Genomic DNA, 21,663 nt, shown 5'->3' with positions numbered 1-21,663 from the left:
ACAGATATGTAAAGCCCTTTGAAAGGGCTGGTGAGACTGTACCTGAAGTACTATGTATACTTCTGGGCACAACATTTCCAGAAGTGCTTTGACTGGTTAAATCAACTATATTGCATCAGCTTGCTCAAGCTGTCCAGGTGTTAGATTTAAATTCCTATCATCCTCCATCTTAGGTCGTAGGTGATCATATCAAGCATCATCTGGCGGATGATACGTTGCCTATCTTTCATCTAGAGACTGTGTTGTGCCAAATTTCAGGGAGTATTTTTTCAGCTTAGGTACTCAGCTTCATGAGATGGCTGCTTCAAATGGTCACTATTCATGTACGAAAATGGATTCAAATTATAACTTCAATCTATGCTCACCTGATCCTAAAATTCTCTTTTTTCAGGATGAATATTACCATTTATTAGCAGAGAAAATATATAAGATACAAAAAGAGCTAGAAGAAAAACGGAGGTCTCGTTTGCATAAGCAAGGGATCTTGGGTAATCAGCCAGCCTTACAAGCCCCTGGGTCTCAACCTCCTGGCATTCCACCGGTGGCAGCAACTGTGGGTCAAGCGCAGCCTGTGAGACCACCCAGTAAGTGATTCACTAAAAATACAGAGCAGGAAACTCCTTGCTGCTTCTCCTTTTTATCTTTTTGCATTCAAAAATCCCATCTTAACCAGTTTTTAAAAATGAAAATTTCTAAAATCACAGGGAAGCAGGATCAAATTTGAATTTGCCTATAGATCTATAACCATTTTCTGAAATTCTGAAGAGATGACATTTGCTGGACTGCCTCCCTTGGAAAGGAAGTCCAGATGTTGTCCTCCCTAGCATCCCCAAATGAATTTTCTTAAGCAGACAATATGATCCTTTCCCAGCCTAAAGATGAAGATGAGCCAGAGCATCCTTCTCAGCACTTCCTTCCCAAATGGATTGCTTGACTTTGTTATGCATCACTCTGTTGCTGCCTTCAGGTATCATTGTAGGGAGCGCATGACCTCATCTGAGGTGGAGGCTGGAGAAGTTTAGACCAGATTCCCACATTGCTTATAGCTTCTGTTAGATGTTTGCTTAATAGTATGAGAAGCAAGATTTACTACCATGGCACCTCCTAAAGTGCAACAGGTGTAGCTTTTGTAGTATACAGGTTTGGTTTCATGGTAAAGGTGCTGGCCTAGAACCCAGGAGAGGGTGAGTTCTAGTCCCGCCTTTGGCATGAAAGTTAACTCGTTGACTTTTGGCCAGTCTTTCTCAGCCCAAGCCACCTCACACTGTTATTGTATGGGGGAAGTAGGAGGAAGAAGGAAAGTTATGTTAATATTAATATAAATGTAATATTAAATATAAATACTATTCCCGAATAAACTGCAGAAGGCACAAGAAAAGAGCCTCCCCCGATTGCCTACCTGCATTCAGGTGTCCCGCAGGTAAAGATAACACCACCCAAAAAAAATTCCTTTCACAGAGGCAGCCAACCACCTCGGTGATCCCTGGCTAACACATGCCATACAATCAATGAATCAATAAATCAATAATAAATAAATGCAGGATTAAAAAAACTAATAAATAAACAAACACTATTACCCTTTGGAATCTCTCCAGTTGGTAAAACTGCTACTTATTCCTTATGTACTTGTGTGGGAGACTGACAGGATAATCCATCTTTTAAGATAATTGTACCATCTGTAATTTTTAATGTTCTGATTTTATGAATAATTAATCATTTTTAAAGCAGATGTTGCCTCAAATAATTCTAACATAACTTAGAATTCTATCAGAGTTTAACGTTCATTTATTCTTTTACAGATGGGCCTATATCCATGCCAAGTGTGCCTATGGGCCGTATACAGGCCTCTCAAGGTATTTAACATCCATTGCTTCCTCTTTTACTCAGCATCTCTGCTGCGGCTTTTGCTTTCAGCTAGGATACTTTACCTAGCCTCTTCAATTATGCCACCTGTTCCCATAACATTTTATCCCAAGTCAGTTTGCTTGATTTTCTAGACCTCCAAATTTTACTTGGGAGTTCACTGTCTGTTGCTTCTGAAGCAATTTATGTTGTTCGTTAAATGGCATAATTATGTTTTTTCCTCATTTGAATCAGTTTATGCCATTCACATAATCACACAAATGACATAAATTTTGTCCATTTTTAAAATTCAGACTTAACAGACATTCTTTTCTCCCAAATGGTGTATTAAATTGAGATATACTGAAATCAACTGTCCTTGCAGAAATTTCAAAATTGCTGCTGATGAAAAGGCAGTATCTATGTTCTGTGAAGTCTAATGAAAAGCAAATGGAAACTTTCTAATGAGACTTTAGGAAGAGCAGCATTATGGGATCAACAAATAGGATAAAACTGCAAAAATCAGCTTTAATCTGATGGGCCTCTGCAAAGAAACAGAATTAATAGCTTTTTTAAAAAGGGAAATAGGTATGCATTTGGCCACACGTTGTGTGAATTTTCAGGGGGACATTTAGCCTGAATCTTCATCAAAGCAAAGCTTCTTCTAGAAGTTTTGCACAGTCTTGCATATGGATGCTGTGCCCTCAGCAAGCTCTTACACAGACCGGCACCTTGTGGCACAATCTCCAGAGGTTAGCTACTCTGCAGAAACACTGTACTTCACAAGGGTCTAAAGTAGAGGCACAGGCGGAATAAGGAAAGTTCCAAAGCAGTTGTCGTGCATGAAAAATATGGGGAAACAACTTGAATTTTTTTCAAATAGCTGTGGTTCACTTCTGATTACCACTTAGAATTGAATTACAGATTTGTCAGAGTCAGCAGTATTGCAGGCAAAATAGTTTTATTAAACTTGATCTCTCCCTGTGTTAAGTAAAAACTCTACTTTCATAGGTGGGGTTACACAGAAGTCATGTTAAAAATAGGAAGAAAGGAGATGTACTTTGAAACACTTGTGACATGCCTCTTCTTCTGCTGGTTCCCCAGGAAAGGAAAATTGCAATTATAATAAAATAATTCAAGCTACTCCAGCCTTGCTCACCCAAGGCAACAGTTACTTTCAAAGGCATTTTCTGAACCTCCTGGCGCCTCCTAGCAGTCCACTGAGGAATTGCAATTGGACAGTCCATCAGCTCCTGTTGGAAAAGCAGGCAGCCTCAGTTAGAGGACTTTTGTCAGTCCAGTTGTGCCAATTGTGGCTTTACCTAAAAAAAGGGAATATCTGTTCTGTATCATCCCACCACTAGTCATCTGTGAGGGCAACCGGAGTGGTTTCATTCCCCTATCTAAGCCAGAAGTCTGACTGCTAAAGATCCAGTTGAATCCCACTTATGATAATTGGATTCCATTGGGCTCCCACCAGTGTTCTCTCAAAGTGTCCTTTGTTGTTTCTTCCTGCTTGTTACCTGGTTTTCCTGCCTGTTTGAGGTCTGAGCGGGGCTCAGACGTATGTCTAATAAACTGTTTTGGGGGTACATTTTGCAGGAGTGAATCAGTTTAACTCCATGTCCATAGGGAATGCCCAAATGCCCCCAGCATCAGTCGGGCCTCGTGCGGCTTCTCCATTGAATCACCCTGTTCAGATGAACTCCATGGCCTCTGTTTCGACGGTTCGTATTATATTATTATTTTTTCATTGTTCAGTTTTTAGAATACTTTCAGAAAGTCAATTCATCTATTGGTTGCTTTGCATCCTTTCCAGTATTGCCACATTGGAATTTTCAGTTAATGTATTTTATCGCAATATTTACTGATTTTCTGATCTCACACAATTCTCTCTATTACACAAGAGAACCTGGGAAATATTCAGTGAAAGCCATTTAAAAAAGCATTGTATTTGGTTCAGTGTTTCATTGCAAAGCCGTTCTTCCTGTTGTAGTTATTATCTGTGCCTTCTGAAACCTGTGATCCAGAATCCTAATACAAATGGGTTGTTTTGTTTACTAGATGGCTCTGTCTCCTTCCCGAATGCCTCAGTCTCAAAATGTGATGGGAGCTCATTCTGGCAACCTTTTGGGTCAGCCCACCAGCCAAACCCAATTCCTGCCCCAGAATCAATTTTCTGCCTCTAGTGGAGTTTTGAATGTCAACAGTACAGCCCTAGGGAAGCCAGCAGCACAGGCTGGCGTAGTACAGGTACGTTTTGCAATAAACCAAAATTCATTCAATTTTTCTGGCAAATTTGTTTCAATAACTTTTGGGTACCTGTTTGCAAAATATGGAGTCTTTTACTAAATTCTAGTTGTGGGGAATGGATAGTACAGTGGCTTTTGTTTGCACAAAAAGAAAACGTGATGTATTTGTGTGTCTCAGTATGCGCACAAGAATTAGATGAATTTTTATATATCCTGTTAAGTGTAGGTTTTTCTAACAGGGTCAGCTTCCTGGCAGTGCTGTTCCTAATTCAGTTACTTTATTGGGATCACAAAGCAATCAGCTCTCGTGTCCTCCAGTGAGCCAGTCACCCCTTCATCAAGCCGCACCTCCATTATCCACAGTGGCTGGAGTGCCACCTCTTCCACACCAAACCCCTCCGGGACTTACTCCACCACAGTCAATTGTGCCTGCCCAGCCGTCCACCCCTGCCTCCTCGTCAGGCCAAGGTTCCACTCCAGCTGCTGGCTCAGTTCCCAACGCCATGCAGATGCAAAGCACCCCTTCGGGGCAACTGGCAACACCAGCTCAGGTCACCCCCCAGCCTCAGATCCCCGTGCATCCTCCATCTGTGCCCACCCCACAACCCCTGCAGCCGCAGCCACAGCCATTGTCAACCCAGGCGCCCAGTACTCCGGTAAGTGTTTCATCTTTTCCCTGTCTGGGCTTTCTGCTGCCTTTCAATTGGAAGTTCCTTAGAAACCAAACAGCAAGTGAAGCAGCACTATCCAAACTTGTGATCTTGGGCAAAAGCAAGCCGTTTAGAAGTTTTTTTTAAATATTTGTAGCTCATCCAGAATGCCATCAAAGGGCTAACAGAATGTGACTCTTTACAGGCAACCTTTAATTGCTTTTGCCATCTTTGATTGTTTGCCAGAAAGAGCTTAATGGTGAAGCACTTTAATTGGTCACAACAGATGTTTTCAGCATTGATTGGCAGATGGTTCCAGCTAGCACCTTTACATTTTGCATCATCTACCATTTTTGAACTTTCCTTAAGAGCTCTAAATTGGAAGTTTAGAAGATTCAGATCTTTCTGCATGTGTTGTTTTTTTCAAGGGCATTATTGTAGCTTTCTTATGGCACACCAAAACAATTGCTTTTCTGCAAGTGCTTCACGTGTACAGCACACAGAACAATCCCTTCTTAAATTCTGCCACAATCCTTCAATATATTATTAGGCAGCATACAGTAAATAGGTTGGAAGGCAGATTGCTCTCTGATTTACGTTAACTTCCTGTTGAGGATTCTAAGATGGATAGGTATAGCAGATTCACCATATAGAGATATTTATGGACAGCCACCTCAGTTTAATGTTGCAGATTCAGTGCCATTCTGTAAAGCCAGGTTTTTATATCTTCCTTCCTTCCTTCCTTCCTTCCTTCCTTCCTTCCTTCCTTCCTTCCTTCCTTCCTTCCTTCCTTCTTTCTTTCCTCCCTCCCTCTCTTTCCAGCTATCCCAAGCAGCAGCAAGTATAGACAATAGGATACCTACACCAGCTTCTGTTGCCTGTGCTGATGCCATTGCCCAACAACTTGGTCAGGAAACACAAATGCAAGAAAATAAACCAGAAGTCACGATGGAAAAAGCTGACTCAGAATATGTTGAGGCTCAGTTGGAGCCAAAACCAGAGGTAATTGAGAACCAAGTCATTATCAGTAGATTAATAAAAGGCATGACCTACTCTTGCTTACTTGAAAAAAAAAGACAATCTAGTAGATTGCACTGGAGATAAATACCCTACTTCCCCTTTGCTTTTTAGTTGGAAGAGGACATATCGGGGCCTGCAGGAACCAAAGAAGAAACTAATGGGATAGATGGCAAGCAAGAGTCAATGGAGATAGAAGGGAAAAAATCAGACCTAAAAGAGGAGGAAGAGGGGAACAGCAATGGCACCGTATCGCAGTCTACATCACCATCTCAGTCACGGAAAAAAAGTAAGTCTGCATCTCTGTAACTCTGGGATATCTTTTGAGCCTGGACAGCAAAACAATCAAGCCTCTTGTGCAGTCAGGCCTCAGCCTTCCCTGCATTATCACTCTATTCCCAGTAAGATCAGCCATCCAGGCACCATGGGGAAGAGAAGCAGGGCTAATGGATAGACTTGTCCTTAATCTCTGGGGGGGGGGAAGGTATATGTGTAGCATAATTTTTTTTTAGCTTTAGTTATCATTTACTGATCCTTTCTCCAACAATATTTATTTTATCTTTCTTAAAGCTACCTGAGCAAAGGGTTAGGGATTATTGCATTTTTTTGTAATTAAATTTCTTCAATTAAATTTATGAAGACTAAAAAATTCCTTGAGAAATATAGAAATAACTTGTGATTGATTGCATAAATTCTTAGGTAAAATGCCTTGAATTATGGAAATTTAGGGCAGTGTAGAAGTGTTGGGATGGATGGATGGATAATAAGAAGGTTTTTATTTAACAGTCTTTAAACCTGAAGAATTGCGCCAGGCCCTCATGCCTACCCTGGAAGCTTTGTATCGTCAGGATCCAGAATCGTTACCTTTCAGACAGCCTGTGGATCCTCAACTTCTAGGTATTCCGGTGAGTGAGTAAACAGAAGGAAATTAGCTGATTTCTTCTGGCTATGCGTATTTTGGTCTGTTAATTAGTCCATCTGAATAAAGAACAGATTCCTTTTTCAATGCTTTTTCTTTTTTCCCTTTGCCCTACACGTTTCCTTTCCCCTTTTCCTTTATTTTCCTATTAATTTCTATTGTATTTTTGTATTTTATATTAAGAAAATTTTGAACGTTGGTAGAGAGCTATGATGAGTATGTGGTAGTAGACATACCACATGGTTTGTAACAACTTGACTTCCAGAAAACCAAGAAAGCTGTCAAAGGGCTCTGCAGAGTGCAGAGACTCTGGCATTATTTACTTTGCTTTGGGAATATTGCCAGGTCTCTTCCTCTCAGTGAAAACCAGAACAGACCCATACCTTGATCTCTGTAAAAAGCCCAATAGACATTCTGAGGTTTTGAAAGTGGGGCAATTCCTGTGCAATAGTATTGCTCAGTCCTTTTTGCTTTCTGAAATTGGTGGTTTGCTTGCAGACATTTTATTATCTAACTAGATTTTAATATTGGGTAATGAAATTTCAGATAATGAAACGTCTTCAAGTATCTAATGTGTGATAGAAAAATGAGGATGGGGAGGGGGTCCTTATTGAGGTAACTCAATTGTCAGCTTTGGAGGTCATATTAACACCTACATATACCTACTCTAATAAATGGGAACTTTGAGAAAATGCCTGTCTCAGAGTTTTCAATTGGAGTTGGGTTCTTCTGGAATGCTGACATCAATAAGAATCCCCATAGGAATTGGCATGGGAACTGAGAAAAGCCCCTCCTCTCCTTGGTATCGTTCCTGGGGGAATCAAGAGAAGGATCTTTCCGGACTCTGGAAGATTGATAATGGCATGGATTGACTAGTAAGTTCAATTCCTTCTTTTTACAAAAATAGACCACTATCTGGCCAGATCAGACTAGAATTCAGACTGTTAAATTGCACTTCTCCTAGGTTGAGATTAGATAGCTCACATGGCCTACCCATGTTTTCCCGAAAATAAGACCTTGTCTTACATTTGTTTGCCACTAAAAAGGTACCAGGTCTTATTTTTTTTGGTGGGGGATGTCATCCACCTCACGCGAGTCGCCTTCGGCCTCTTTTTCACTATTAGAGGCCTTCAGGAACTTATTTGTACGGCAAGGCGAGCAAGACTTTCCTGAAGGCCTCGGCAGCTGATAACAGAGCTCCGGATCGATCTGTTATTGGCTACAAAGCTCTGTTATTAGCTCTGTTATTGGCTACAGAGGCCTTCAGGAAAGCCTTGCTGGCTGCAGCAAAAGAAATGGGCCGAGGTGTGCAAGGCCTGGCTGCAACTATCCGAAGGTAAGTAGTAGGGCAGCTACACACACATACACACACACACACACACACACACACACACACACACACACCATCCCCATCCTGGCTTAATTTTTACCTGGGCACCCTGGAGTGAGGGGGTGTCTTAATTAGGGCTTATTTGGGGGATAGAGCTTATATTGGGTGCATGTGTAAAAATCAAGCTAGGAACTTACTTTCTGAATGGGTCATATTTTCAGGGAAACACAGTAGCAGTGGCTGGTTCCAGGAGTTCTACCAGCAGCTGCCCTCTGTTTCCAACTTCACCTGTTTTGTGCTGAAGAAAATGGTGCATCTCCAGATCTACCACCATCAAAACAGGAAAAGAAGTTTGCATACAAGAGCAACATTTCTCTTTTTTTCCTCTTTTCTCTCCTGTAATGGAGCCTTTCTCATTCCAAGAACTGCCATGCATTTTTGTCTAGTTGGTATTTCATATATCATTGAAAAGCTGGAAGTTATTGGAATAGGAACAGTTGTCTTCAGATTCTGCCCATAAAATCTTGAAATCAAGTTACAAGATTTTAGCTGCCAAGTTGACCTAATTATCTATGGAGATTCACAGTCATCCAGGTCATGGTTGTCCCAAAGGTGCTTTTTCAAAAGGCAACTGGACTTTTTTGGTTCTTGCTTGAAGATGTTTTGCTTCTCATCCATGAAGCTTCTTCAGTTTTTTGGCTGACCTAATGTATCTTTTTCCTTTCTTTTTCTTTTTACATTCAAAGGATTATTTTGACATTGTGAAGAACCCCATGGACCTTTCTACAATTAAACGCAAGTTGGATACAGGGCAATACCAAGAACCATGGCAGTATGTGGATGATGTCTGGCTGATGTTCAATAATGCCTGGCTTTACAACCGCAAAACATCAAGAGTCTATAAATTTTGCACTAAACTTGCAGAGGTCTTTGAACAAGAAATTGATCCTGTTATGCAATCTTTAGGATACTGTTGTGGCCGCAAGGTGTGTTTGGTTTCATGCTATTTATGAATATAAGTTTATAAAGAAAAAGAAAATGCTTTTTTCTTGTTTTGCCCAATGTTTTATATTAAACTAAGATTCTGAGCAGGTGTAATATATTGTATAAATGATGGCATTTACAAACATTTTAAAATTATAACATCAGTTTAATAATAAGCTTCTCTTCCACAATATGAACTGTTATATTTTCTTTAGCTACTATTGATGTCCCCCATCATTTCTGGACTATATGAGCTCCTTTTTGATGTTATAAGATTTTTTTTCCAAAAGAGACTCTAAATCATTTTATACTGAATATAAAATAATTTACACTCCATATGCAAATTAATTGTGAAACATATCCTGTGGAACTAGTTGCTCTACATAGGAGTGAAAATGTTTTAGGTAAACTAAAGTATTTTAATGCCATAAAAATCAGTATTCCAAGCATTTTATATGAAATCTTAAATTTAGAGTGTTCTGCTCATATCCTATTTATATGATGCATTTTAAAATCAAATATTCCAATGTTTAAGAGATTAAAAATAGCATCCAACTCCTTTTTTGTATTATATTATTACAATACAAATGATTAATAAATGTAATATTTTAGTAAGGGAGCAGCTAACCTCTGTATTCTTATTTGACCTTGCTGCCCATTTTATTACAGAGTATATCTGGATGATCAGTAAAAATTCTTTAATGATCTTAATGAACTACAGGCTTCTAAATTTTACAGATTGAATTTACATGAACAGAGTGACCCTATGACAGTAATTATTATTTATGCATATAGGGCATGGCTGTCAACCTCAAGGCCTAGGGGCCGAATAGCTTAGAGCTAGCCCCCGGGGCTACCCTGGAAACAGCGAAGGGCCGGCCTGCGGTGCTTCTGCCAATGAAAACAGGCTCCTGAGCTCCATTTCCAGCTGCCACGGCCTCCTATAACCCTCTGCCAGTGAAAATGGAGCTCAGGAGGGCCACATGCAGAGGGTTGCAGTAGGCCGTGGCAGCCAAAAATGGAGCTTGGGAGCCTGTTTTCGCTGGCAGAGCACTTTGGCCACCACAGGTACCCCGACAGGAGTGACGTCAAGCTGGCCACGCTCCCTGGCCAGGCCCCCCCAGCCCCTCTGATGTCAAACACAATCCTGATGCGGCTTTCAATGAAATTGAGTTTTACACCCCTGATATAGAGAGTTCTGTTCTATAGCAAACTGTTCTCTATACTATTTTTTTTCTTTTGTAGTACGAATTTTCTCCTCAGACATTGTGTTGCTATGGCAAGCAGCTGTGCACTATCCCCAGAGATGCTGCCTACTACAGCTACCAGAACAGGTGAGTCTTGGTGTCCTGCCCAGGTCAGAAGCAAGGGCTAAAATTTAATTTTGTGTGCTTGCCATTTCTTCCTGTTGGAATCTGAAAGGAGTTTCCTCATATTAGAAAAATCAGTGACTTCTGAGACGGCTCTCATTTATTTAGGAAATGGGTGGAGGGGGGACAGAAACAATAAATCAATGTTGATTAGTTACTAGATGAATGCTTCCTCCTTCCCACAATACGGCCATCTATGCTGTGATCTTGCTTTGCCCAATGTGTAAGAAAGCCTAATTCTACATTCCCTGCTCATGTCCCACTATTACTGCCTGCCGTTACTACAGGATGCCTAAGGCAGGCTACAACACCAAGCTATATTCAGCTTGGAGACATCTATGGGATGTCAGCTTTCTGTGTGGGAGTTGAAATATTGTCCACCAGAATTCTGTAGCTGTTTATTATGAAAAAGATGGAATGTCCTGTAGTCCTCACATTGACTGTGAGAACTGATTTTACCCAAACAGGAGGGTGCGACAAATGCTTTTTCTCACTGGCTATATGGGTGCCCTCTCACGAACTACTAGGAAGGAAAATGGGAGTCTTGTAAACAGAAGAAAAAGGGTGCTTCTAAAAATCTCAGGAAAAGAACATCTAAAGAGGCAGATGGTTGATGGTTGGCTTTGATATACACATGGTTGGAATTTACTGCAGTAGATTTGGATTTGGTCTGCTGTGATGACCCTCTTTGATAAAACCGGGCCGGTTTAGCTCTGCCTGGTAAGGCCTGTTATTAAGAACACAAAGCCTGCAATTACTGCAGGTTCGAGCCCGGCCCAAGGTTGACTCAGCCTTCCATCCTTTATAAGGTAGGTAAAATGAGGACCCAGATTGTTGGGGGGGCAATAAGTTGACTTTGTAAATATATGCAAATAGAATGAGACTATTGCCCTATACATTGTAAGCCGCCCTGAGTCTTCGGAGAAGGGCGGGGTATAAATGTAAACAAAAAAAAAAAAAAAACAACATCTGGATAATTTTGGTTACTGGTGTAGTAGTAGTCAACCTTGCCTTTAACTAGGCAATCTGCTGCTGCTGCTGCTGCTGCTGTTTTGGGGCAAGATGATTATTGATGGAGGCATGCTTTAGCTTCCTGAGCCTGACTTTGGGGCTCATTTTTTTTATTCTTTGTAGATCAGTATTTGATATTTCTTTGTAAACTGAATAAGTTGATTCAGCTGAATAATCTCTAAAAGTCTCTATTTTCACAAAAAGGCAATAGTGGTCATTGCTTGGCAAGTGCAAAATTTAATAGCATGGAAGCTAGCCACCATGTCACTTTGGATTCTTGCTATTGTTATTTCATTGGGATGATCAGAACTACTGTTGCTGTTATAATAATACTCATGAATGTCTATATCTTTTTCTTTTCTTGTTTTTAAAAATGTAATTTTTTCTTTGTGTGTTTTTGTATTTTAATTCAACTTTTTCCATACATTTGCCAAGTTTGTCTTATATTGATAAAGTTTTGCTTCCAAATTTTCTAAAAAGTAAACATGTGGATCGGACTTATTCAAATACAAATTATACCTTTTCTCATCTTTGCTTACCTTAAACCAACATTGGCTAAGCTTCATTCTAGGTAACAGAAAATGGAAACATATCTGTTTCAGTTTGCAAAACCTTAATATATTACTTCATTATGATGTAGTATAAACCATGTAAATAGTTCACACACATTTATAAAATAAACATAGACTGGAAAATGCTTTTTGGTTACATGCTTGTTTAAAGTATCAGCTTGATTTTGTTTGTATAGTATGCATTTAATTTAAGCAGTTGGCCACATTTAATATAATTTTCAAACACAGTTTGCTACAGTGGACAATCTTAAAACTATTCCTATTTCTGTTGTATTCATAAATATTGCAATAAGCTTACTTTGGCTGCAGTAACATCGTACTTAGTAACTGCTTGCTTTAAAGGATACTTCATGATTAAACAGAGGCTACCCCACAAGAAGCTTGGGATTCTGGAGCTCTCCTTTATCACCCGTGGAATGAGACCAAATGCTAACCCGCACTTTGCCTTGGCTTTCTGCTCTGTGTTGTCTTGGTGTGTGTGTCTTACTACTTCTGTCTGTGCTGTTTGTCCTCTTCCCTCTTTTCTAACCCTTCCCTTCCCTTCCCCTCCTCTTTTCCTTTTCATTGTCCACACTGGCCCATCAATCAACAAACAACGCTCCCCTTTTCGTCGTGGTGATCTGCCCTGCTCTGATTGGTGGTTCCATTGCTTGGGTGGCTATGTGTTTTGATGGACCAGTTCACCCAAATATGGCCTTCTCGCTGACAGGTATCACTTCTGTGAGAGATGTTTTACTGAAATCCAGGGCGAAAACGTTACCCTGGGTGACGACCCTGCCCAGCCACAAACGTAAGTATTTCAGTTTTTTACATGCTGAGTGTAAACTAAGGAAGAAGCCATTTCAATTACAGTGTAAGCATATCAAATGTAGCAGGCCAACAGGCACGCCTTCTCATACACTGTAGCCTTGTTTACATTTGCAGAAAATTCTTTTTTTTTGGAATTTTTTTTATTTTGTAAACAAACAAATATACAATACATAATCATTCGTTCAGTACTTCATCTGAGTGCATCTTTTGTGTCTTCTTCTTGTTCTCCAATGTTAATCATTTCATAATGTCATCATTTCATTTGTTGTAACATTTCTCCCACATTTCTCTTCTTTCTTCTTCCCATTTTTCATTACATTACCCCATATATATTTCTTCTCTAACCAATGGTAAAATTGTCCCCATATCTTAAAATATTCAGATTCCTCTCTTTCTTTAATTGTCAAAGTCAATCTATTCATTTCTGCACAATCCAATATTATTACTTCTCCCTCTGTAGGAATTGTCTCTGCTTTCCAACTTTGCGCAAATACTACCCTCGCTGCAGTTATTACATGTATATATTTTCTTTACTAATGTAGGTCTTTGGTTATTCGGGTTTCTTTACTAAATATATATTTCTTTACTAAATATATATTTTCTTTACTAAATTTCTATGTAGGATACCCAATAGGAACAGTTCAGCTTTTAAATCTATATGTTGTTGTATTATTTCTTCTAACCATGTTTTAATTTTAATCCAATAGTTTTTTGCTTCTGGACATGTCCACCACATATGATAATATGATCCTGGTATCTGATGGCATTTCCAACATTTAGCTGATTTATCTTTAAACATTTTTGCCAGTCTTTAGGTGGCATGTGCCTCTGTAAAACATTTTATATTGATTCTCTTTATATGCTGTGGACATTGTTAATTTGTAATGCCTTTCCCATAATTGTTGCCATTTACTCAATTGAGTATCGAAATTTTTTTGCCCAAGCTATCATTGTTTCTTTTACTTGTTCTTCTTCTAAATCAATACTAAGTCAGTCATTATATATTTTTAAAATTATTTTATCATCTGTTCCTGTATCATTTCTAAATAAAAACCATAGAATTTAGCATCTTTTTCATATCTTGTTCGTATTTGCGTATGAGTATACCAATCCAACTCAATCCCTAGTTTTATTTCTTGTTTCCCCTTCAATTCCCCCTTATCTATTAGTATATCTTTATATCTAAGAATATTTCTAATATTGATAATATTTGGATGTATTACACTTCCATTGTTGATAACCATGTTGGTATTTTGAAATAATATTTATCTCTAACCTTCTCCCACGCCAATAACACCTTACCACGGGCAGCTGTGGGACACTCTGATCATTGCATGATTCACCTTGTACCTGCTTACAGGCAAAGACTTAAAACCACAAAACCAACAATTAAATTGGTGAAGACCTGGACTGAGGAAGCAAAGTTAAAGCTACAGGCTTGCCTTGACTGTGCTGATTGGAATGTTTTTGAAAGTACCTCTGCAGACTTAGATGAACTCACAGAGACTGTAACATCATATGTCAACTTCTGTGAAGGCCTATGTGTACCACCAGGAACTTGCGAATATACAGTCACAACGAACCTTGGTTCACACCTAAACTTAAGCAGCTACGTCGTTCCAAAGAGAAAGCTTACAGAAAAGATGATAAAATGCTGTACAATCAGGCCAGAAATGTGTTAACAAGGGAGATCAGAGCAGCAAAAAGAAGCTACTCTGAAAAGCTAAAGAATCAGTTCTCAACAAATAAATCAGTAAACGTGGAAAACTTAAAAATATCACCGGCTATGGCAAACCGCCTTCCTAGGCTGAAGTAAATCAGCAACTGGCAGATGACCTGAATGTGTTTTACTGCAGGTTTGAAAGGAAACTACAGCAACCTATTTCCACAACCCCACCTCAGACACACCAACAGCAGCCAAGCCTCCTACAATTGACCCCATCCCATTGGGTTCACAACCCTTAGTGATCACAGAAAAGGAAGTGCAAGATCTATTTCACAGACAAACGCCAGGGAAAGCTCCAGGCCCAGAGAAGATAACTCCTCCTTGCTTAAAAGTCTGTGCTGACCGATTGGCCCCCATCTTCACCCGTATTTTCAGTAAATCACTAGAGATGTGCTATGTTCCTTCTTGCTTCGAACGCTCAACTATCATCCCATTGCGCTCAGCATGGTTGGCGGAGTCACCTTTTGGCAGTGTTCCATCTTTGCCTGGGAGGGTGCTGACCCGCCATCCCAGGTCATCATTCCCACCTTTGGACCTTAATTTTGGACCTTTGGACCTTAATTTATCATCTAAGTTATTCCCGGTCGGAGAATATTGTGTTACCCTCTGGACTGGCCAGGATGGGATTGTCCGTCACTCTCTAGAACATTAATGTATTCACCAGCGCAATTTCTTGGTCTGCGAGACTCCCCCCTCTCACAGATTTGGCCCTCCACGCTATCGAGGGCCTACCTCGATGACGGAATTTGGAATCCCGAGAGGTGGCATGGGGCAAAGAAGGAACTCAGGGGCTTTTTAAAATCGCTTTTTAAAGGGTTTTTAATGGGAGGGAGGGTGAGGATGGGTTCAGGGGGAAACCCACCAGGGATAGGGATAGGGATATGGCCAGACCCTGCGAGGGCTCGCGGCGTAGACATCATAGGTTCGGAGGCGAAGGTGGAGGCTGGTGCTCAATTTCATGAGGGCCATTCCATCAGCACGGTAATTGGGAGGGGCAGATATGGCGGAAGCGGGGGACCGTATCATGTTTGGGGAGTGCACAATCGTTATTTGCAAACGGTCTCGTACTCCGGTCCCTCTGACTTTTCCCGTTCCCCAGGTGGCCGGGATCCTCAGAGCCTGGACCTTCGGCTGATGTTGTGTAATGCCAGGTCCGTCGTGAATAAAGCCCCCCCTTATTTTCAATCTCATACAAGAGGGGGGTACAGACCTGATGGGCATCTCAGAGACCTGGTTGGGCACGGAAGGGGGGGGCGCCCCTTGTTGAAATGTGCCCACCAGGCTTCTGTGCATTTCATCAGCCGAGGGCCCAGGGTAGGGGTGGAGGGGAGGTCACTGTACCACAGATAGGCGGATGTGAATCCCTCTTTGTGAAGTGGGGTCAGGGGATACAGTTGGGCTTGCTGATTACGTACCTGGCTCCTTGCGGCGTGACAGCAGCCCTGCCCGAACTGCTGGATGTGATAGCCGGGATGGCGGTTGATACCCCTAGACTTATGGTTAGGGGGGATTTCAACCTGCCGTTGGTCAGTGAAGCATCTGTTGCAGCTCGGGAGTCCATGGCTTCCATGACAGCCTTGGACCTGACCCAGTTAGTTGATGGTCCCACTCACACTGGGGGAAACACTCTGGACTTGATTTTTGTCTCTGGACAGTGGTTGAATGATCTAGAATTAGGGGATTTAGTTATTCAACCCTTGTCATAGTCTGATCATTCGCTCCTTCGGCTGGACTTTCGAACCGCCAACCCACACCGCAGGGAGACGGAACCGATTCATCAGTTCCGTCCCAGGCACCTGATGGACCCGGAGAGGTTTCTGACGGAGCTTGGGCCATTTCCTGAGGACCTACCTCACGGCTCGGCCAAAGAACTTGTCGCTGCCTGGGAAAGGGCGGCGGCGGGGGCCTTGGACCGCGTCGTGCCTTTGCGGCCTCTGACCCGGCGCCGATCTCGACCGGCTCCCTGGTATTCTGAGGAGCTGAGAGAGGTGAAGCACCGGAAAAGACGCCTAGAGAGTGGTTGGAGGACCAGCCGTTCTGAATCTGATCAAACACTAGTAAGGTCTCATATTCAGACCTACCTAGTGGCGATAAGAGCGGCGAAACGTGAGTATTTTTCCGCTCTTATTGCATCGGCAGATAATCGTCCAGCCGCCCTGTTTAGGGTGACCCGCTCCCTTCTTACTCAGGGAGCTAGGGAGGACCGCTTGCAAGGACGTGCTGAGGATTTTGGACAATATCTGCACGATAAAATCGCTCAGATCCGGGATGGGCTGGACTCAGATTGGGTAGATTCGGGCGGGATGACGGAGGTGGATCTTGAGGATGTCATCTGGGAGGAGTTTGATACTGTGGCTCCCGAGGACATGGACAAGATACTGAGGAGGCTGAATGCAACCACATGTTTATTGGACCCGTGTACCTCCTGGCTGGTACTGGCCACACAGGAGGTTACACGAGGCTGACTTCAGGGAATTGTTAACGCTTCTTTGAGGGAGGGTGTCTTCCCTACCACCTTGAAAGAGGCGGTGGTGAGACCCCTCCTCAAGAAGCCCTCCCTGGATCCAGCTGTTTTAGCGAACTATCGTCCGGTCTCCAACCTTCGTTTTGTGGCGAAGGTTGTTGAGAGTGTGGTGGCGCATCAGCTCCCTCAGTACCTGGATGAAACTGTCTATCTTGACCCGTCCCAGTCCGGTTTCCGGCCTGGGTACAGCACAGAGACGGCATTGGTCGCGTTGGTGGATGATCTTTGGAGGGCTCTCAGCGGCTTTTGATACCATTGACCATGGTATCTTGCTGCGACGGCTGGAGGGGTTAGGAGTGGGGGGCACCGTTTTTCGGTGGTTCTCCTTCGTTTCTGACCAGTTGCAGACGGTGTTGACAGGGGGGCAGAGATCAGTCGCGAGGCGCCTCTTATGTGGGGTGCCACAAGGGATGGTTCTCTCACCTCTCCTGTTCAACATCTATATGAAGCCGCTGGGTGAGATCATCCGTGGTTTTGGGGTGCGTTGTCACCTGTACGCTGATGATACACAGCTGTACATTTCCACCCCTAACCACCCCAACAAAGCCATTGAAGTGACGTCCCGGTGTCTGGAGGCCGTGCGGGTCTGGATGGGGAAAAACAGGCTCCAACTCAACCCTTCCAAGACCGAGTGGCTGTGGATGCCGGCATCCCGGTACAGCCAGCTGATTCCATCGCTGACTGTTGGGGGCGAGTCATTGGCCCCCACGGAGAGAGTCCGCAATCTGGGCGTCCTTCTGGATGCACGGCTGTCATTAGAAGAGCATATGACGGCCGTCGCCAGAGGAGCTTTTTATCAGGTTCGCCTGATACGCCAGTTGCGTCCCTTCTTAGACCGGGATTCCCTATGCACAGTCACTCACGCCCTCGTCACTTCCCGCCTGGACTACTGCAATGCTCTCTACATGGGGCTCCCCTTGAAGAGCACCCAGAGGCTCCAACTGGTTCAGAATGCGGCCGTGCAGGTGATAGAGGGAGCAACTCGAGGCTCCCATATAACACCTCTCCTGCGCAGGCTGCACTGGCTTCCGGTGGTCTTCCGGGTGCAATTCAAGGTGTTGGTTATCATCTTTAAAGCACTCCATGACATAGGACCGGATTATTTATGGGACCGCCTGCTGCTACCGGTGGCCTCCCATCGACCAGTGCGCTCCCATAGGGAGGGTCTCCTCAGGGTGCCATCGGCCAGACAATGTCGGCTGGCGACCCCCAGGGGGAGGGCCTTCTCTGTGGGGGCTCCAGCCCTCTGGAACGAGCTACCTCCAGGGATACACCAACTCCCTGACCTCCGGACCTTCCGTCGCGAGTTGAAGACATTTTTGTTCCATTGCGCAGGACTGGCCTAATAGTTTTTAATTGGGGTTTTTATTGGATTTTTACAGTTCTTAGCCAAATTTGAGTTAGTCTTTTAATATTTGTTTTTAATTTTTGTATCTGCTATTTTATCTGGCTGTAAACCGCCCTGAGTCCTTTGGGAGAAGGGCGGTATAGAAATTAAATTAATTAATTAATTAATTAATTAATTAATTAATTAATTGTCAAAAAAGCCCACCATTAAGGAACTGAATGACTACAGACCAGTTGCTCCAACATCTGTAGTCATGAAAACCTTTGAAAGGCTAATGCTGTCCCACTTGAAAACCATCACGGATCCGCTGTTAGACCCCTTGCAATTTGCATACCGAGCAAATAGATCAACAGATGATGCTATTAATAGGGCTCTGCACTACATCCTACAACAGCTTGAATTTCCAAAGACCTACATAAGGGTCCTCTTTGTAGACTTTAGTTCAGCATTCAATACCATCATTCCAGACATTCTTCTAACTAAGCTAAACCAGCTACAGGTACCTCAACACACTTGTAAATGGATCATAAGCTTCCTAATGAGGACCCAGATAGTTGTGGGGGCAATAAGTTGACTTTGTAAATATACAAATAGAATGAGACTATTGCCTTACACATTGTAAGCCGCCCTGAGTCTTCGGAGAAGGGCGGGATATAAATGTAAATAATAATAATAATAATAATAATAATAATAATAATAATAATAATAATAATAATAATAATAATAATAATAATAATAATAATAATAAAAAACAGGAAGCAGCAGGTGAAGCTAAACAGAATCACATCAGATACCTGTACAATTAGCACAGGTGTCCCCCAAGGCTGTGTGCTCTCCCCACTTCTCTCTGTATACCAATGACTGCATCTCTAACAATCCATCTGTTAAACTACTGAACTTCGCAGATGACACAACGGTGATCGGTCTCATTCGAGACAATATAATAATAATAATAATTAATAATTAATAATAACAACAACAACAATAACAGAGTTGGAAGGGACCTTGGAGGCCTTCTAGTCCAACCCCCTGCCCACGCAGGAAACCCTACGCCATCTCAGACAGATGGATATCCAACATTTTCATAAAAATTTCCAGTGTTGGAGCATTCACATCTTCTGCAGGCAAGTCGTTCCACTTATTAATTGTTCTAACTGTCAGGAAATTTCTCCTTAGTTCTAAATTGCTTCTTTCCTTGATCAGTTTCCACCCACTGTGTCTTGTTCTACCCTCAGGTGCTTTGGAGAACAGCCCGACTCCCTCTTCTTTGTGGCAACCCCTGAGATACTGGAACACTGCAATCATGTCTCCCCTAGTCCTTCTTTTTATTAAACTAGACATAACCAGTTCCTGCAACTGTTCTTCATATGTTCTAGCCTCCAGTCCCCTAATCATCTTTGTTGCTCTTCTCTGCACTCTTTCTAGAGTCTCAGCATCTTTTTTACATTGTGGCGACCAAAACTGAATGCAGTATTCCAAGTGTGGCCTTACCAAGGCATTATAAAGTGGCACTAACACTTCACGTGATCTTGATTCTATCCCTCTGTTTATGCAGCCCAGAACTGTGTTGGCTTTTTTAGCAGCTGCTGCACACTGCTGGCTCATATCTAAATGGTTGTCCACTGGGACTCCAAGATCCCTCTCACAGTTACTACTATTGAGCAAGGTACCACATATACGGTACCTGTGCATTTTGTTGTTTCTGCCTAAATGTAGAACCTTACTTTTTTCACTGTTGAATTTCATTTTGTTAGATAGCGCCCAATGTTCAAGTCTGTCAAGATCCTTCTGTAACTTGAGCCTATCTTCTGGAGTGTTGGTTATTCCTGCCAGCTTGGTGTCATCTGCAAATTTGATGAGTTCCCCATCTATCCCCTTGTCCAAGTCATTGATGAAGATGTTGAAGAGTACTGGGCCTAAAACAGAGCCTTGGGGTACTCCACTGCATACTTCCCTCCATGTGGATGTAGTTGCATTGAGGACTACACGTTGAGTGCGGTTGGTCAGCCAGTTACGAATCCATCTGGTGGTGGTGCTGTCTAACCCACATTTTTCTACTTTATCTAGTAGTAGGTTATGGTCTACTTTATCAAATGCTTTACTGAAGTCCAAGTAAATTATATCGACAGCATTCCTCTGGTCTACTAATTTTGTCATTTTGTCAAAGAATGCAATAAGATTAGTCTGGCATGATCTGTTTTTGACAAACCCATGTTGGCTTTTGGTTATTACTTTGTTTGCTTCTAGGTGGTCGATTATCTTTTCCAGAATCTTCCCCGTATTGAGGTCAGGCTGATAGGACTGTAGTTTCCTGGATCTGTTTTTTTTTTCCTTTTTTGAAGATGGGAACTATATCAGCTCTTTTCCAGTCCTCTGGCAGCTCCCCTGGCAGGATCTTTGAAAGATATAGTTCAGTGGTTCTGAGATCTCGTCTGCCAGTTCCTTCAAAACCTTGGGATGTAATCCATCTGGTCCTGGTGATTTTAACTCATCTAGGGTAGACAGGTGTTCACTTACCATTTTCTTCCCTATTTTAACTTGTGTTTCTAATCTGTTTTTTGTGATGCTGTTTTTGATAGGTTGGATTGTTTTTTCCTTTTGTTTAAAGACAGATGCAAAAAATGAGTTAAGTAGATCTGCTTTCTCCCTGTTGCTTGTCACCTTCTTGCCATTTTCTCCCAGCAATGGGCCAATTGTTTCCTTGACTTTTTTCTTGTTTTTAACATGTTGGAAGAAGCTTTCTTTGTTATTTTTTACTTTTGTCGCTAGCCTTTGTTCGTTGTGAGCCTTAGCTTTCCTCACTTCATCTTTACAGGCTCGGGCTATTTGCTGATATTCTGCCTTAGTTATTTGCCCCCCTTTCCACTTTTTATATGTGTCCTTTTTGTCTTTCAATTTGTCAGATAGTTCTTTATGCATCCATGCTGGTTTCTTTTGAGATCTATTATTTTTTTTCTTCATTGGTATTGTGCTAGACTGCGCTTTTACAATCTCACTTTTCAAAATTTCCCAAGCTTCTTGAGTTGTTTTCCCCTTGAGGATTCTCATCCATGGAATCCTTCTCAAGCTCTCTCTACGTTTATTGAAATTAGCTCTCTTAAAGTCCAAGACTCTAGTTTGACTTTGTTCTACTACTTGTATTTGCTTAATGTCGAATTCCAATATTGCGTGATCACTTGCCCCCAAGGTTCCTGTAGCTTCAACACCTTCTATCATTTCATCTCTGTTAATGAGAATTAAGTCCAGTATGGCTAATCCCCTTGTTGCCTTCTCTACTTTTTGGGAAACAAAGTTGTCTGCTAGGTTTG

General features: G+C 42.1%; 1 protein-coding gene across 4 annotated transcripts in view; it reads left to right on the top strand.

The window, feature by feature from the left end:
* CREBBP (CREB binding protein) overlaps positions 1–21,663 on the top strand; it is a 65,614-nt gene that overhangs the window by 17,805 nt on the left and 26,146 nt on the right. For 2 of the 4 annotated variants that reach the window (XM_058157375.1, XM_058157372.1), the window contains exons 10-20: positions 392–584; positions 1,800–1,853; positions 3,445–3,569; positions 3,907–4,095; positions 4,334–4,750; positions 5,567–5,746; positions 5,876–6,050; positions 6,548–6,666; positions 8,757–8,996; positions 10,240–10,328; positions 12,627–12,737. In XM_058157375.1, coding sequence (XP_058013358.1) covers positions 392–584; positions 1,800–1,853; positions 3,445–3,569; positions 3,907–4,095; positions 4,334–4,750; positions 5,567–5,746; positions 5,876–6,050; positions 6,548–6,666; positions 8,757–8,996; positions 10,240–10,328; positions 12,627–12,737 — 1,892 coding nt within the window. The remainder of the gene's footprint in view (positions 1–391; positions 585–1,799; positions 1,854–3,444; positions 3,570–3,906; positions 4,096–4,333; positions 4,751–5,566; positions 5,747–5,875; positions 6,051–6,547; positions 6,667–8,756; positions 8,997–10,239; positions 10,329–12,626; positions 12,738–21,663) is intronic. The other 2 variants (XM_058157374.1, XM_058157373.1) reach the window with 2 other exon arrangements.

This window comes from Ahaetulla prasina, chromosome 14 (assembly GCF_028640845.1).
Source record: "Ahaetulla prasina isolate Xishuangbanna chromosome 14, ASM2864084v1, whole genome shotgun sequence".
Lineage (NCBI taxonomy): Eukaryota > Metazoa > Chordata > Lepidosauria > Squamata > Colubridae > Ahaetulla > Ahaetulla prasina.
This window is presented reverse-complemented; position numbering and strand designations above follow the sequence as displayed.